This window comes from Oryzias latipes, chromosome 24 (assembly GCF_053564925.1).
Source record: "Oryzias latipes strain Hd-rR chromosome 24, Olatipes_Hd-rR_3.1".
In the NCBI taxonomy this organism is placed as follows: Eukaryota; Metazoa; Chordata; class Actinopteri; order Beloniformes; family Adrianichthyidae; genus Oryzias; species Oryzias latipes.
The window spans coordinates 7682411-7696243 of NC_136260.1; the positions used below are offsets into that span (position 1 = coordinate 7682411).

General features: G+C 42.0%; 1 protein-coding gene and 1 long non-coding RNA gene across 5 annotated transcripts in view; one reads left to right on the forward strand and one right to left on the reverse strand.

Annotated features, from left to right (window-relative positions):
- Positions 1–1828: 1828 nt before the first annotated feature.
- Positions 1829–6006, forward strand: LOC105357216 (uncharacterized). Its single transcript, XR_002293262.3, has 3 exons — positions 1829–1964; positions 2544–2596; positions 5897–6006. It is a non-coding gene; the product is annotated as an uncharacterized LOC105357216 (long non-coding RNA).
- LOC101169753 (serine/threonine-protein phosphatase 2A 56 kDa regulatory subunit gamma isoform) overlaps positions 5854–13833 on the reverse strand; it is a 30939-nt gene continuing 22959 nt past the window's right edge. For 2 of the 4 annotated variants that reach the window (XM_011491962.4, XM_011491963.4), the window contains 12 exons: positions 11037–11147; positions 10868–10960; positions 10663–10793; positions 10521–10580; positions 10320–10428; positions 10188–10241; positions 9313–9483; positions 9097–9224; positions 8922–9023; positions 7673–7745; positions 7472–7588; positions 5854–7342 (listed from right to left, as the gene is read on the reverse strand). In XM_011491962.4, coding sequence (XP_011490264.1) covers positions 7208–7342; positions 7472–7588; positions 7673–7745; positions 8922–9023; positions 9097–9224; positions 9313–9483; positions 10188–10241; positions 10320–10428; positions 10521–10580; positions 10663–10793; positions 10868–10960; positions 11037–11147 — 1284 coding nt within the window. In that variant the 3' untranslated portion in view covers positions 5854–7207. Of the gene's footprint in view, positions 7343–7471; positions 7746–8921; positions 9024–9096; positions 9225–9312; positions 9484–10187; positions 10242–10319; positions 10429–10520; positions 10581–10662; positions 10794–10867; positions 10961–11036; positions 11148–13833 lie in introns of all 4 variants that reach the window. The other 2 variants (XM_020714456.3, XM_020714457.3) reach the window with 1 other exon arrangement.

Here is a 13833-nt window from a genome sequence, read left to right on the forward strand (position 1 = left end):
GCCCCATGACCCCAAAAGGGACAAACAGATAAAAATGAATGATAGAAAAAAAATGAGATGCTTCTCTCACCCAAGCTCAGGTCCTCTACCAGAGGCCTGGGAGCTTGAGGGTCCTGCAGTATCTTAGCTGTTCCTAGAACTGCACTTTTCTGGAGTGAGAGGTCTGAGGTCTTTCCAGGTATCTGTTGTAGCCACTCCTCCAGCTTGGGGGTTACTGCCCCGAGTGCTCCAATTACCACAGGCACCACTGTCACCTTCACTTTCCAGGCTTTCTCCAGTTCTTCTCTGAGTCCCTGGTATTTCTCCAGTTTCTCATGTTCCTTCTTCCTGATGTTTCCATCGCTTGGCACTGCTACATCCACCACAACGGCTTTCCTCTGTTCTTTATCCACCACTACAATGTCTGGTTGGTTCGCCATTACCATCCTATCAGTCTGGATCTGGAAGTCCCACAGGATCTTTGCCCTCTCATTTTCTACCACCTTCGGAGGTGTTTCTCATTTTGACCTTGGGGTTTCCAGTTCATATTCTGCACACATGTTCCTGTATATTATTCCAGCCACTTGATTGTATGCTTTCACTGCCAGCATCTTACACCCTGCAGTTATGTGCTGGATTGTTTCTAACAAAGTGAATCGAGTAATAGGTGTTTAAAAAGAAGTCTATAGGATTTTGGCTTCTTGGAGCCACCAGGGACAGGTACTCTCCAAGTCATGTTTGGTAAGCCATATGGGATGAACTTGATCTTGATCTGACGGAATGATCCTGAGGTTTGAAGCTTTACTGCAGCTGAAACAAGTCCTCCATCAGGTTCATCCTGCAGCCTTCACTGTGAGAAGAGGCCTATTAAGACTGGACAAACCTAAACAGGGTGTGTGTGTGTGTGTTCGTGTGTGTGTGTGTGATGCCAGGCCACTACTTGCTACTGGGTCTCATCCCAACTCCTCAGCTTTGATGATGAGGACTTTGAAGCCTAGTGTCAGGCATCAAAGACATCAGAACTGAGCTGCAAAATTGAGGAGCCTCTGTGTGTGCGTGTATGTGTTAATGTCATGGGGGTGCACGACTCAACACCTCCACACCCACCCCATCCCACCCCCAGGTGCTGCACTTCCTGAGGGGGAAGACGAAGCAGCAGTGGATCTGAAATCTCTCAGTGATGCAGTTAGTCTCTTTTTGCCCCCCCCCCCCATCACTTAAAATCTGGGGTGGTGTCCGGTCTGCACACGTGACCGCAGCAGACCTCACATACACAAGTAATGCAGCAAAAAAAAAACAGATCGCTCCCTAAAATCTGATTGGATGTGGCCACAATGGGGGTTGTTGCTACAAACTTTTGAGCTCTGTTTCCATGGCGATAAGCTCTGACATCTCTGGTCCTGATTGGGGTGGGGGATTATTTGGACGGAGGAACATGTGCCCTCTTTCAGACCGTCCAGGTTAAAACCAAAACAAAAATCCAGCCTCATGCTTCTACAGGCGAAACTGGTGAACTCGTGTGACCTCGTCCTGGAGGGGCGGGGGAGCCGTTTAACCCACCCACGCACACACCACCCATCCTCAGTGACGCATCAGCCCAAAGGGATATTTCCTTTTAGATAATTGGACTCCAATACCTGGATAATTAGGCGAGCGAGGGTTTGCGATGGAGGCCGTCGCAGCATCCTCGTTAAGCCTGGTAAGGTGGAAGTTTTTGCTTGTGAATATAAAATCAGAGGTTTGATCCAGAAGGAGAAGAAAGAAAAACCGGAGGAAGACGCGTTTACAAGCAGAAATGTGCAGCTCCTTCTCTGATCCCAGCAGGTTCATTTGAGTTCAGCTCAGAGACCAGCAGGGGTGCTAGACACAGGAGAGGGAGGGGGGAGCTGTGTTTGGAGATGAAGAACTGAAATGACCCCGACGTTGAGAAAAAGGCAGCGATGGAGAAGATCTGTTTGTGTCGGCTGTGTGAGCTCTCTGTTCAGGTTTGAAATTAAATTCTGCTAATAATCCCAGCAATTTTATTATTATTTTTATTATTCAAGACCATATGAATCCAAATCATATTTTACGTCACTTCAAGAGTTTCTCATTTTCATCCAGCAGATGGAAGCAAAGTTTTTCTTTCTCCAAGCTGAGTTGATCAGTTTTGAAGCCCACATTTGAGTTTAAATGACTATAAAATAACTTTTATTTGTATTAAACAAATATAAAGGTTTTTGAGCCACCCGAAAAAAGGCGGATAAGAATTACAAAAAATGTTTTTTTTTTTAATTTATATAAATTCCTGCATTGAACTAGCAAAAATATTTATTAGTGCAACTCTTTAAATATTAAAAAGTTTAAATTATATTATATATATATATATGTATATTTTTTTTCTTTCTTCCAAATTGTTTTAATCAACTGAACGCCAATGAAAATCTAAAATTTTGAATTTTAAAAAATATTCTAGTCTTTAACTCAAGAGTCCATCCTTCATTGAGGCTCTTTGCATGAATTCCTGCAGAATGTCTTGGTGACTCAGAGGCCGACCTAACTGACCTGCTCCTCTGTGTTGGCAGGTTTGACATCTCACACTTCCTCTACACACAGATGCCTTTAGCATTAAAGGCGGGTGAGTTTGGCGGCCGATCACATGATGGTTACTAAACCAGGAACTGGTGCTTTCAGCCATTAAGCTGTAAAATAAAAGGAAGCATGTTTGTTTAATGAGGTACAAAAGTATTTGTCAGTAAGCGATTCTGCAAGTTAAAAAGTTGAGCAAGAATTGTGTCCTTCACAAAACCCACTCCATTGAAAATTGTGGGTTTTTTGTATTTTCTTGTAGGATTTGCTCATTGAGGACATGTATCAAGAAAATTAAGATTAAAATTGTGTTTCTGAGTATTTACTTATTCAAATTGTGGTGAATCAAAATCAGATAAAAAATGCTGTTTGTAAAAGCTTGTAGTTGTTAAGTACAAACTACAATTGGCAAGTCACACGCTTCCTGTTTCCCTTCATTTTGATCATCCACTTGCAGAAAAACAGATCCATGCGCGTCTTTGTTTTCCTCGTCTGAGCTGGAATCTGGATCAAAGCCGTACAGTTTGATAGCTCTGATCTACCCCACCATTTCTGTTGCACCGGTAATTTTAGGTTGGGGGTGTGAGGGGCTGTCAGTTAGCGGGAGAGAGTGTAAACAAATGGATGATGGGAGATGAGGGTAAACTTATCTGTGCCAACGGTCCCGCCCACAACTCAGAAGTGAATTTCTAATAAACTCCTGCCGCTCTGCAGAAACTATGTCCTAAAAAAAATGACAGTTTTTTGATTTTGGCTAAAAATCACAATTAAAAGACCGACAGGGAACGCTTTTCAAATACATCAAAAGGTGATTGGAGTGCAGCTTTAACCCTTGTGCTATCTTAGATGACCCCACCCTTACTTTGACGTGTTCTCCCTACACGACAAAGGTGGATAAAGGTGGAAAGATTTCATGTAATCCGTGGACACCAGTGAAGATCACAAATCATTGAAGAAAAAAGGTTCAGAGCACGGTCTAGTGGGTCTAGATCAGTGTTTTTCAACCAGTGTGGGAGATGGTCAGGTGTGCCGTGGGAAATTGCCCTCATTAACTGAAAAATTAAACATTTTCCATCTCCAGGATTTCAGCTCTCTGTTCATCCAAACAGGCCCTGATAAAACACTGATGAGTTAGGAATATAAAAGATCGTAAAATACTTTTTCTTTGCGTTCATTTTATTTTATTGATAAGAATGACGTACCGCGATTCAGCTGCAACTCCGGCTGTATTTTGGAAAAGTCCCGCCCCTTTAACTGTCTCCACCAATCATTCTTGGGGAGCTTAATCACATGTCATCAGTCTGACCAATCAGAAGTGGTTCAAGTCTTCACTTCCTTGTCCCGATTTAGCTCGTAAAGTCGCTCAGTTCTAACAGAAATACCAGCTAAAGCTCGTCTTTATCGGTGTAGCTTCCCACAGAATCCGGTATCAGACCGTGGAACAAGTGAACAAAACAATGAAGCTCCGAAATCCGATCTCCGCCGGCCGTTTAATGCACTACATCTCCCATGACGCATTGGGTTGTGAGAGTCACAGCGCTCAAGGAGATCTGTTGTTAAACGTCTTGAAATCAACGAACACACATCAAACTGTTTTTAAATCGTCTAACTTAAATTTTATTGCATCTTTTAGAAAAAAAACAGCTGCAGTTTCAAGCTTTCTCTGCAACAATTATCTAAAAAATGCATATGAGATTGTGGAGGGGCTGTAGATCAATACAGACTATGAGTTTCTCCGTTTTTTTTTTTTGTTTTTTTTTAAATATTTGGATCCTGGTGTGCCGCGGGATTTTTTTTAAGGTTAAAGTGTGCCGTGGCTCAGAAAAGGTTGAAAAACACTGGTCTAGATGACCCAACTCCCAACGTTAAAGTGTCTAGGATAGCACAAGGGTTAAAGGATTGGGGGCATGCCATGTGATCAGATGGGACCAAAATGGTCCTCTATCACCCGGTGTCAAACATGTCCCAGTATCCAATGAGCTCAAAGCCCCACCCCCACCTAAAATTAGACTCAACCCTAGAAAAAATGTTGTGTTAAACAGACGTTTACGATTGCTGGTAACATAAAAATAATTAGAATAACTTTATTGCCTAATACAAATGAGAAAGTATTAGATCCTGCCATATTTAGCAGGATTTCTGACTCCCATCCGGTAACTATTACTTCTAATCTCAGATTAGTTGAATCAAAACTTTTCTGCAGATTTTAACTCTACTGCAAAGATCTCTGAAAGGATGTCAGGGACAGGACTGTGGATCTAAAGAGATCGGTGTTAGCATGGAAATTTACCAAGGGTGTTTACCCATTCATTTGAACAAATCGATTCATGTCGCAATTTGTGGTTTCCGATTCGATTCCTGGTCGATTTTATAGAATCCAGTTCACTGAAATAAAATGGATTCAAAAAACTTTAGTCAAAACTTCAACCAGTGTAACTGAGAGAAATACCTGTCCAGGGAGTCCCACAAGTGGCCGGGATAGGCTCCAGCAGCAATCCATTCACATTTTAGTTTCCTAAAGTTTAGCCCACTGTTGTTTTTCCACATCCAAAGAATCCAAAGGGAACATTCTTAGAGCAGTCCACCACACTGGATGGTCACATGACTTTGCTGAATTCAAAGCGTTTCCACACATTGGACTATCATGACTGATTAGTTTTGCTTACATCACGTGTGTGTTGTCTGCTTTGATGCACTTGGTTGTATTTGCTTGTAGTAACATAAATCTACTGTACCTCAATCCAAATGGTATTTTCCAAAATCGATGATAGATTTATCCAATTATGAAGAAAGAAGAAGAAGAAACTCTTTCGGCTTTTCCCATCTGGGGTCGCCACAGTGAACGAGTCGCATGGGAAACTTGGCAATGTTTTACGCCGGATGCCCTTCCTGACGCAACCCTCTCAAAGCAACCGGGCTTGGGACCGGCATAGAAGTAGAGAAGGGAACAGGGAGCAGCCCGGAGTTGAACCTGGGTTTCAGGGATGGAAGGCACCGCAAACCAGCACGAGCTAAACTGGCTCCCTGCGGATTTATCCAATTATAAAACATTTTATAATATTTGTCGATTCAGTTAACAAGTTGCCTCAGACAGATCGATCTAGTTGGATCACAGGAATAGAAATCGATTTATCAGTCAAGTCAATTAATCGTTACACCCCTAATATTGACTGAGGAATAGCTCTTTATTTTTCATAAGAAGTCAATGGGATTTCGGCTTTTGGAGCCAGCGGGTACTTCCTGTTCTCATATACAGTCAATGGTTAAACGTGTGATGGTGTTTGTCAGTGAAGGACTCAGGAATCCTTTTAGGATGAAAATATAAACACTCTTTATTTGTTGTTTATAGGTAGATGTACAACACTGGAGGTCTGGATAAAAGCCCACATGAAAAGCTCATGAATGCAGTAGGATGAAGAAAACAAGAGGATAGATTACAATGAAATAAAGGAACCTCCAGGTTAACTTCCTCTCTAAATGTTTTGTGCCACAAACAAACTGTCTGCTCAAAACTTCTGTACAAAATATGAAATCTACCATTTATTTAGAGCTAGAACGGAAAAGTACATCATATGTACAAATGACGCCTTTTAGTATCAGACACTAAAGGACACTTGTAATATTACCTCTTCAAAAATAAAAATAAAAAGTCCAGGGAGTGTTAGCTTCTGCGAAGCAGGGGGTTTGATAGTCGATCATCATGAAAACATGGAGGTCAAAGTTCACGTGTTCAGCCCACAAACAGAAGACGACGGAATAGACGAGCATCCGGACAGACTGAGCGGGGTTACCACGGAAACCTGAAGGAAGTGACAGAGCGAGGGGCTGGGTGAGACGAGCAAACTGCTCAGCTTTTACTATTCTCTTCATTCAAGTTTTATCAGGAAGTGCTTCTTTTGCTTGAAGCGGCTCGGGGAAAACACCATGTCGCCCTCCGGGATCCCTGCCTGTGAAACTCCAGAGCGGCAAACTGAGTCCTGCTGCCGACTCTGACAGAAAACACAAAAAAAAAAAAAAAGACCCAAAAACAAGGTGGAAGTCTGAAAACACACACCAGGCGACATCTTTGACGACAAAGGCACTGAGAAAGGAAAGGCTGATGTTAAAACCTTTTCCATCAAGCTCGTCTGTCCTTAAAGGGGCTAAGAATACAAATCCGTCAGTTTGAGACCTGGCCTGCGCAGCCGCACCAAACCTTTACAAGTAATGGAAGCAGTTGGCACCTTGTAGGTTGCTGCACCTCCTCCAGATTCATGAAGGATGGGATGATTTTTAGGACTTCTTTTTTTCAAGATTTTGTTTTGAAAATCCAAAAACTCATAAAAGCTTTTTACAAAGTAAAATAAAACTTAATATGTGCTTTGATCGGAGGGGATGCTACTGTAAAAGCACCTGACGAGGCAAAAGAAGGGGCCAGGAGACTGGACAGCTCACTCAGAACAGAGCACCTGAGAAGAATGACCAGAAGGGAGCAGCACAGCCCCCCTTCAGGAGAGTGAACATTGAGATCTTAGCTGAGGAAGAGGCCCAGGAGCTTCCAGCCCTGCAGACGTCTCTGTGACCAGCAGGGGGCGACAGATGTCAGCGAGCGGCAGGACAGCTCCGTGCTGGCCCTCTGCGGCCCATCTGGGGAAGTTGGCGGTGGAGCAGAGACGTTCCTTCAGTGGCCGTCGTGCGGGGTCACCATCTCCTCAGCTCTGCGGTGCATCTCCAAGGCCGTGACAGTGGAGATGTCTTTGGGGAGCTCCGACTTCTTCCTCACCAGTGGGCGCTCTCGCCGCTGATCTCTTTGGATCTGCACACAGAAGCAGAAACAGTAACAGCCACAGAAAACTACCAAAGCTCTGCTCCTCTGGATCCACCGCCTGAACAACCCGGTCCTAGTCCTCCAATGTTCTAGAACACCTTAAAGAAGGCCTCTCACCTGTGTGGCCTCCTCCTGCGCCGTCTTCTTTAGCAGGCCCACGTCGTCCAGCACCAGCCCGTCCGCCTCCACCTCCATGGGGCTGCCTGGACCCACCGGCTCGACGTAAACCAGGAACTGTGCAGGAAGGAGATAGGCAAAGATCACCACGCGCTGTGTGGAACGGGGCCCCGCCTCCTCCACATTGCAGGTGATTCTCACCTGTGGGTTGGACTTTGCGAGGTTCTCAATCTTGATCCAGGCTTCTTCTCGCTCCTTCCATTTGGCCTTTTCTCTGAGGACGCAGAATAATCCGTGATGTAAATGTGAGGATTTCTACCAAATCCAGTCGGTTAGAAAAATCTTAAAATCTAAACTAAAAGACAAGGTTAAGGCTTAAAAAAAAAAAAAAGGGTACTTAAAAACTCAATAAAAAAATCTAAAAACATTTTTAAAAATATTCAAACGTGGGTTTTCTCTGAACATCATTTCTGAGAACTCAAATTTTTTAAAAATCTAACAAAATAAAGGTTTGGAAAAAAAAAACCTGTAAAATAAATTTTTTAAAACAAATTAGATTAAGTATTTCGTTGGCCGTGAACACGTTGAGAACAGAAAAAGCTGACAGGAAAGAATGCAACCTCACTCTCACGCTATGCTTTAAATCTAAAAAAGGAGATGTGATATTATAACCATACAATAACAGAAGTAAAATATTAAACAGAAGAGACAGCACAGGAAGTGATGTAAAAATCCAAACAATGGAAAAAGAGTGATGGAGGGAAGTGGCGAGAAAAAGGAGGTGATACCTTTAAGGACGGAGTGAAAAGCGTCATCCTTGGCCAAACAGAAATCTGATAAAGCCACTAGTTGTGCTCATCTTTAACTAAACGGCACGTTAAAGAGTAACACAGTTAATTTAATTCGTGTATTTTTGTTTTCATCTTTAAAATGTAATATGAGCCTCAAATAAGTGTCGATACTTTGTGCACTATATAGGGCCTGTCTGGGAAAACTAAGGCGCATCAATGCTCACTACGTTAACAAATTTACACGATTTGTCATTTAAAAAAAATTGCATTGAAATGTATTTCTTTGACAAATTATCTAAACCGTCACCATAACAAACCGTCGATCCATAACAATTTAAATAAAGACATTTTCTGAAACGGAGTTTAAACTGGATATTGATAAATCATGTAATGAAATGGTTACGGTATAACAGGGTGGGATTATTTAAGTTCACTTCCTTCCACTCCCTTTCAAGGAATATTTATTAATATGTATAATTATCCTCAGTTTGATAGGTCATTGTATGAATGTATAACCGATGATTGTAATGTTTTTGTGCATTATTCTTATTTGATTGCTTGAAATAAACCATTTCAAATCAAATCAAATCTAAAATTCTTTTCCATATGTCTGCCATCAGGAGAAAAATGCCATGAAAACAAACAGAGTGTTGACTTACTTGCTTTTCTCTGCCCTGAACTGCTGCGTACAATCATCAAACAGCTTCTGGTTCATCTCCATGAAGAGCTTCAGAGCGTTGTAGATCAAACCGTGGATGGTCCTGAACACACAGAGACGCCCGTCAACCTTTGCTTGTATTGACCAAGACTGCATCGTTTCCACAGTCGACTCACTTGTTCCAGTGGCTCTTGGAGTTGCGATAAAGTGCTGGGAACATGATGGGCAGGATCTTGGCGGCATTGTCGCTGATTAAGCTCATGATGTATTCGTTGTTCCAGTAGTAGAGCGCTCGCTCAGCCACCTAGTGGCGGTTGGTGGCAGACCAGCATGTCAGCAAAAAACGGTTAAAGAAAAGAAACCGTGCGCTGCAGAAAAGATCGGACCAGAACCTGAAAATGCGGGCTGGACACACACTTGGCGAGCTGACGGAAGAGGGGCTCCATGACCTTCACAAACTCTGAAGGCTCGATGACGTCCAGTATCTCCTCCAGTTCGTTGAGAAACATCACCTCTTTTGGACTGTGAGTCTTTGGCCAGTACTTTAATAAAGCCATGACTGTCTGCGCACACACAAACACACAAAATGAGGATGATCAGCAGTGCACATGGTAGGTTTGGTGGTCTCCCCTGGTGAACTTCATAAACGTGTCTATTATTCTGCTTAGAAGACATACAGATAAGTTGTTTTCGTGTTTTCATGTGGCAGTGGATTCAATTTATTATTTTATTTTGCCAAACACAGCTGTGAAGGTTGTTGGACATCTGTAAGCAAAAGTAAACGCAACAAAACAGAAAGTGTTATAACTGGCCAGGAGTCTGCTGAAAAAAGAAGTCTGCACGCAGTTTCTGAACAAAACGGTGTTAGCATAGCAGGGAAAAAAAGAAAAACCCTTGTAAATGCATACTTCTGCTTTTTACAATCGCATAAAACTGTGAGGGATTGAATGATTGAATGAACAAGACTAGAACAGCACAAATACATTTTTTTCCGTAATATTTTTTCTTTGACGCATGGGATGGTTGAGACTTTGCAGATTAGGAATTAGAAAATAATCTTAATTTGGGCACAAAAAGCACACATTTTGGCCTACTATTAAAGGAAATCTGTCATAAAAATTAATTTGAGATCTTCCCAAGTATGAGCTTTCCCATTTTTTATTTGAATAAAAGATGAGAAATGTGTTGTCCATATGGTGACCCGACTAAAGCGACAAAAAGCCGTCATTCTGTCAAGTGAAGAGCTTGTTGCTAGCATTCAACTTACCGGTTCTGTGAGTGTGCTGTCCTTCTCCAAAAACTGCACCACACAGTAGGCCAACTGTGAAAGACACACATGCACGGTTATCTCCACTACCCCCTTCTGATGCAGCAGGGAGACAAAGGGGACAATATCTACCTGGGGGTGATACACACTCAGAGACTTGACTTTGTGCAAAGGCAGCAGGACCTTCAGGAGGAAGATTTTGTGCTCTTCTTTTAATGGTAACGCAAACCCATTGATAATGCTGGAAGAAGATGATGACAGTATCAAAGAAGTTCAGTTTATTTGAAGCAGGTGGACAAACAGAACCTTCTGAGGCTCCATAGAAAGTCCTACCTGCCAAGTATTTCCAATAATTCTGCTATTCCGTTATGATGTTCAGTTTCATAAATGAATCTAAAAAGGAAAACATTTAATGATTAAAAAAAAACTGTGAAAACCCAAGACAGACTTGAATTGGAGGTTTAAGTGCACTCACGTATAAAAAATGTTGTTTATCTGTTTCCTTATGTACGCTCGCAGACCCAGGAACTTCCCATAGATGCGATGAAGAGTAGTCTTCAAAAAATCTCTTTCCCTGGGGTCTTCACTGTCAAACAAGTCTAGGAGCTAAAAAAGGTTTCAGATACTTTACTAAACTCTGAACAACACCCTACACACCATCAGACTCTACCAATGCTCACCTGCATTACAAACTTCTGGTCGATGTACTTTTTGGCTACGTTTGGTTGGAAGTCTGGAGACTCTAGAAAGCGCAGGAAGAATTCATATACCAGCTGTGGAGAAAGAGCCATAATTACACATCAGTGTGTGGCAGATATTCCTGAATGTGCGACTAAGGACCTTGTGTACCTGTAGGTGAGGCCACGCCGCCTCCAGCGTGGGCTCATCCTCCTCCGGGTCGAACTCTGCGCCGGTGGGGTTGGATGATGGTGGCAGCGTCCGAAACATGTTCACCGAAAACTGTAAAACAGAGACCACAGATCTAAATGACCATTCAGGGTACCACAGCACGCACCAACCACACAGGTCAACCAAACCAAGGTTGAAAGGTAAACATAGCTCACTTTGACCCTACACAGTTTTTGGTAAGAACTTATGCACTGCAGTGATCGATTTGACAGGGAGAATAGAGGCAGAGTCCAGCCTGATTGGGTTCCAAACACCAAACCTGGTCGATCATCTTTGATTTATTCTAAAAGTGTTCTCTGTGGTCTTGTAATTATAATTTTGCTATTTTTTTACCCAAGGTCAGAAAACCTGTTGTTTTCTTGGACATAGTTTCAGGACAGAGCGGCAGGAGTTCATTAGAAATTCCCTTCTGAGTTGTGGACGGGATCGTTGGCGTGGAGAAACTTCACCGCACTTTACCATCACCCAATCTTGTCACACGCTCTCCAGGTTGCTTACAGTCCCTCACACCCCCAAGCTAACGTTACTGGTGAGCAATATCAGAGCTATCCAGTTGTACAGTTTAGATCCAGATACCAGCTCAGACCAGAAAAATGAAGACGATGGAACACACAAAGAGGGGCTCTTTTTCTATCAAGAATGTACATGCAGCTCTAACAATATGATTAGGTGTTGCAGCACTTCTTCAGCCCAAATAAATTGCTCCACAGCTGTTCTCACTTTCTTTAGAACTTTTTTTTGTCCTGGAAGTATGAAATCTCAAGTCCCAAATCCAGTTTCAGTCACGTTTCTGTCTGTGAGTCATGGGGGCGACTCATAGTGAACCAGTTGGGTTGATTACTCGCTGTTCCAAGCTCCAATCAAACTCCTTTTGCTATCAGTGTCCAGGCAAGAATAAGACGTACAATAGGGGGCAGTGTTTTCTCCTGTAGGAAGCAAGATCCATCACGATTTGCTCTCAGAGCAACCAGTATTTCATTCTTAAGCACACCTCTGTAAGACGGGCCAGATGGCACCAGAGTGATCACAGGTGCCAAAAGAGCCAGATGGACTCTGGCACGGCCTCTTCGTGGTGTACACAAAACACTGTTATACAACACTATAATTGGTGAAACAAACCAAGTCCATGATGAGGATCACCCAGACAGGAAGTTGAGGCCAGACAGAACCTAGCTACCGGTATTTCCAAAATAAAATCCAAGAGTCAACTCTGCGTGAGATTGGTTGACCCGTGAAATCCAACTGAATGGCAGCTCACACCACCGCAAGGGACCCATAAATGCCCCAAAGCATCACAGTATTCATCACTAGGTTTATAAATTCACTGAAAATGGCCCATGGAGCACATGCCTAATTTAAAGAATAATTTAAAAAGCAAAAATCAATCACATTTATTCTTAGAATGACTTTAGTACAACGATTCTCTTAACTGCGACAGATTTCCAGTATTATAGTTATTTTATGCTAAAATACAAACCTGATGTGTTTATCTAATAGCAAATGCATGCTTAAGTACAAATTTACTTCTCTTTTTACTCATTGCTGCTCATTTTCTCACCTTCTGGACCATTCTGTAAGGAACTGTCTGTCCTAAACAGAGACAACTCTCCACCAAACATAGTTTCTCTGTGGAAATGTGTTAATTTCCTGCAACAAAAAAAGAGCATGGACTCCATCTATAGACCCCTCCTAGAGCCAAAACACTAACATGTTGATGTTTAACCCACAAAAAAACCCACAAAACTTAATACGGTTTTCATAGCATGGAGGAGTTGGTTGCATCAGGCTCTGTACTTTAAAGATAAAAGCAGTCGGATGGTTTCAAAGGAGCTGCCGCCTTTAAAAGGTCAGGAGGAAGCTGCAGTTCAGAGCAGCGTTGATGCTGTGATCATCATCAGAGGAGTTTCGTTTGGCACCACGTCCAAACCTCTGAGGAACACTCGGAAACACATTTAGATGAGCTCATTCTGACTGAGACGTTTGGATCGCTGTTGATGAACAAGGAAAACAGAAACCTTTAATGCTTTAATGGCTGATGCAAACAATTTTTGCTTTTTTGTTTTTAGGAAGCTTTTAAGGTCTCATCTTTTCTAGCTATGTATATTTTTTTCTAAAATGAGGAAAAACAACAATGAATGCTGTTCTGAATGTTTCTATGTTGTGACATCCGGCTCAGAACGAGCTGTAATTGAAAAAAAAAGCTCAAAAAAACAAAACAAAACATGGCATGATGAGAAAAAAGATTCATTAAGTTTTATTTAAAGGGATTTATATTTAAGAATCTTTTTTCATTGTAAAAAAAAAGGAGACTTTTTGTTTGCACTTCATTTACAATTATTTCATTAAAGAAATTAAATTTCTTTATATATACTCACTGGCCCACCTGTCAAATTGCTAATTAATGCACATTGTTAACAGAATATATGCAACAGAAAATAGTTCATTTTAACTCCTCATTTGGAATTTGGCATGAAACACAAAGTGCATCTAAATACACAGAGTAAAATAATGCAGCAGGTGTTGTGTGAGCTGCAGCTTGCTTGAGCATCTCAGAAAGAGAAACATTTCTGACACTCGACTGCGTACCTGTTTCAGGTGTTGAAACAAATTTGTGGTACTCCCACTTTTGTAGCAACAGCCTTGAAACAGATTTTGCATTGCAAGCGTGTGTTTTATTGAAGTCACAACACTGAACCAGTTCCATATAACAGAAGAAACTGTTCCTGTTTTGGGAAGC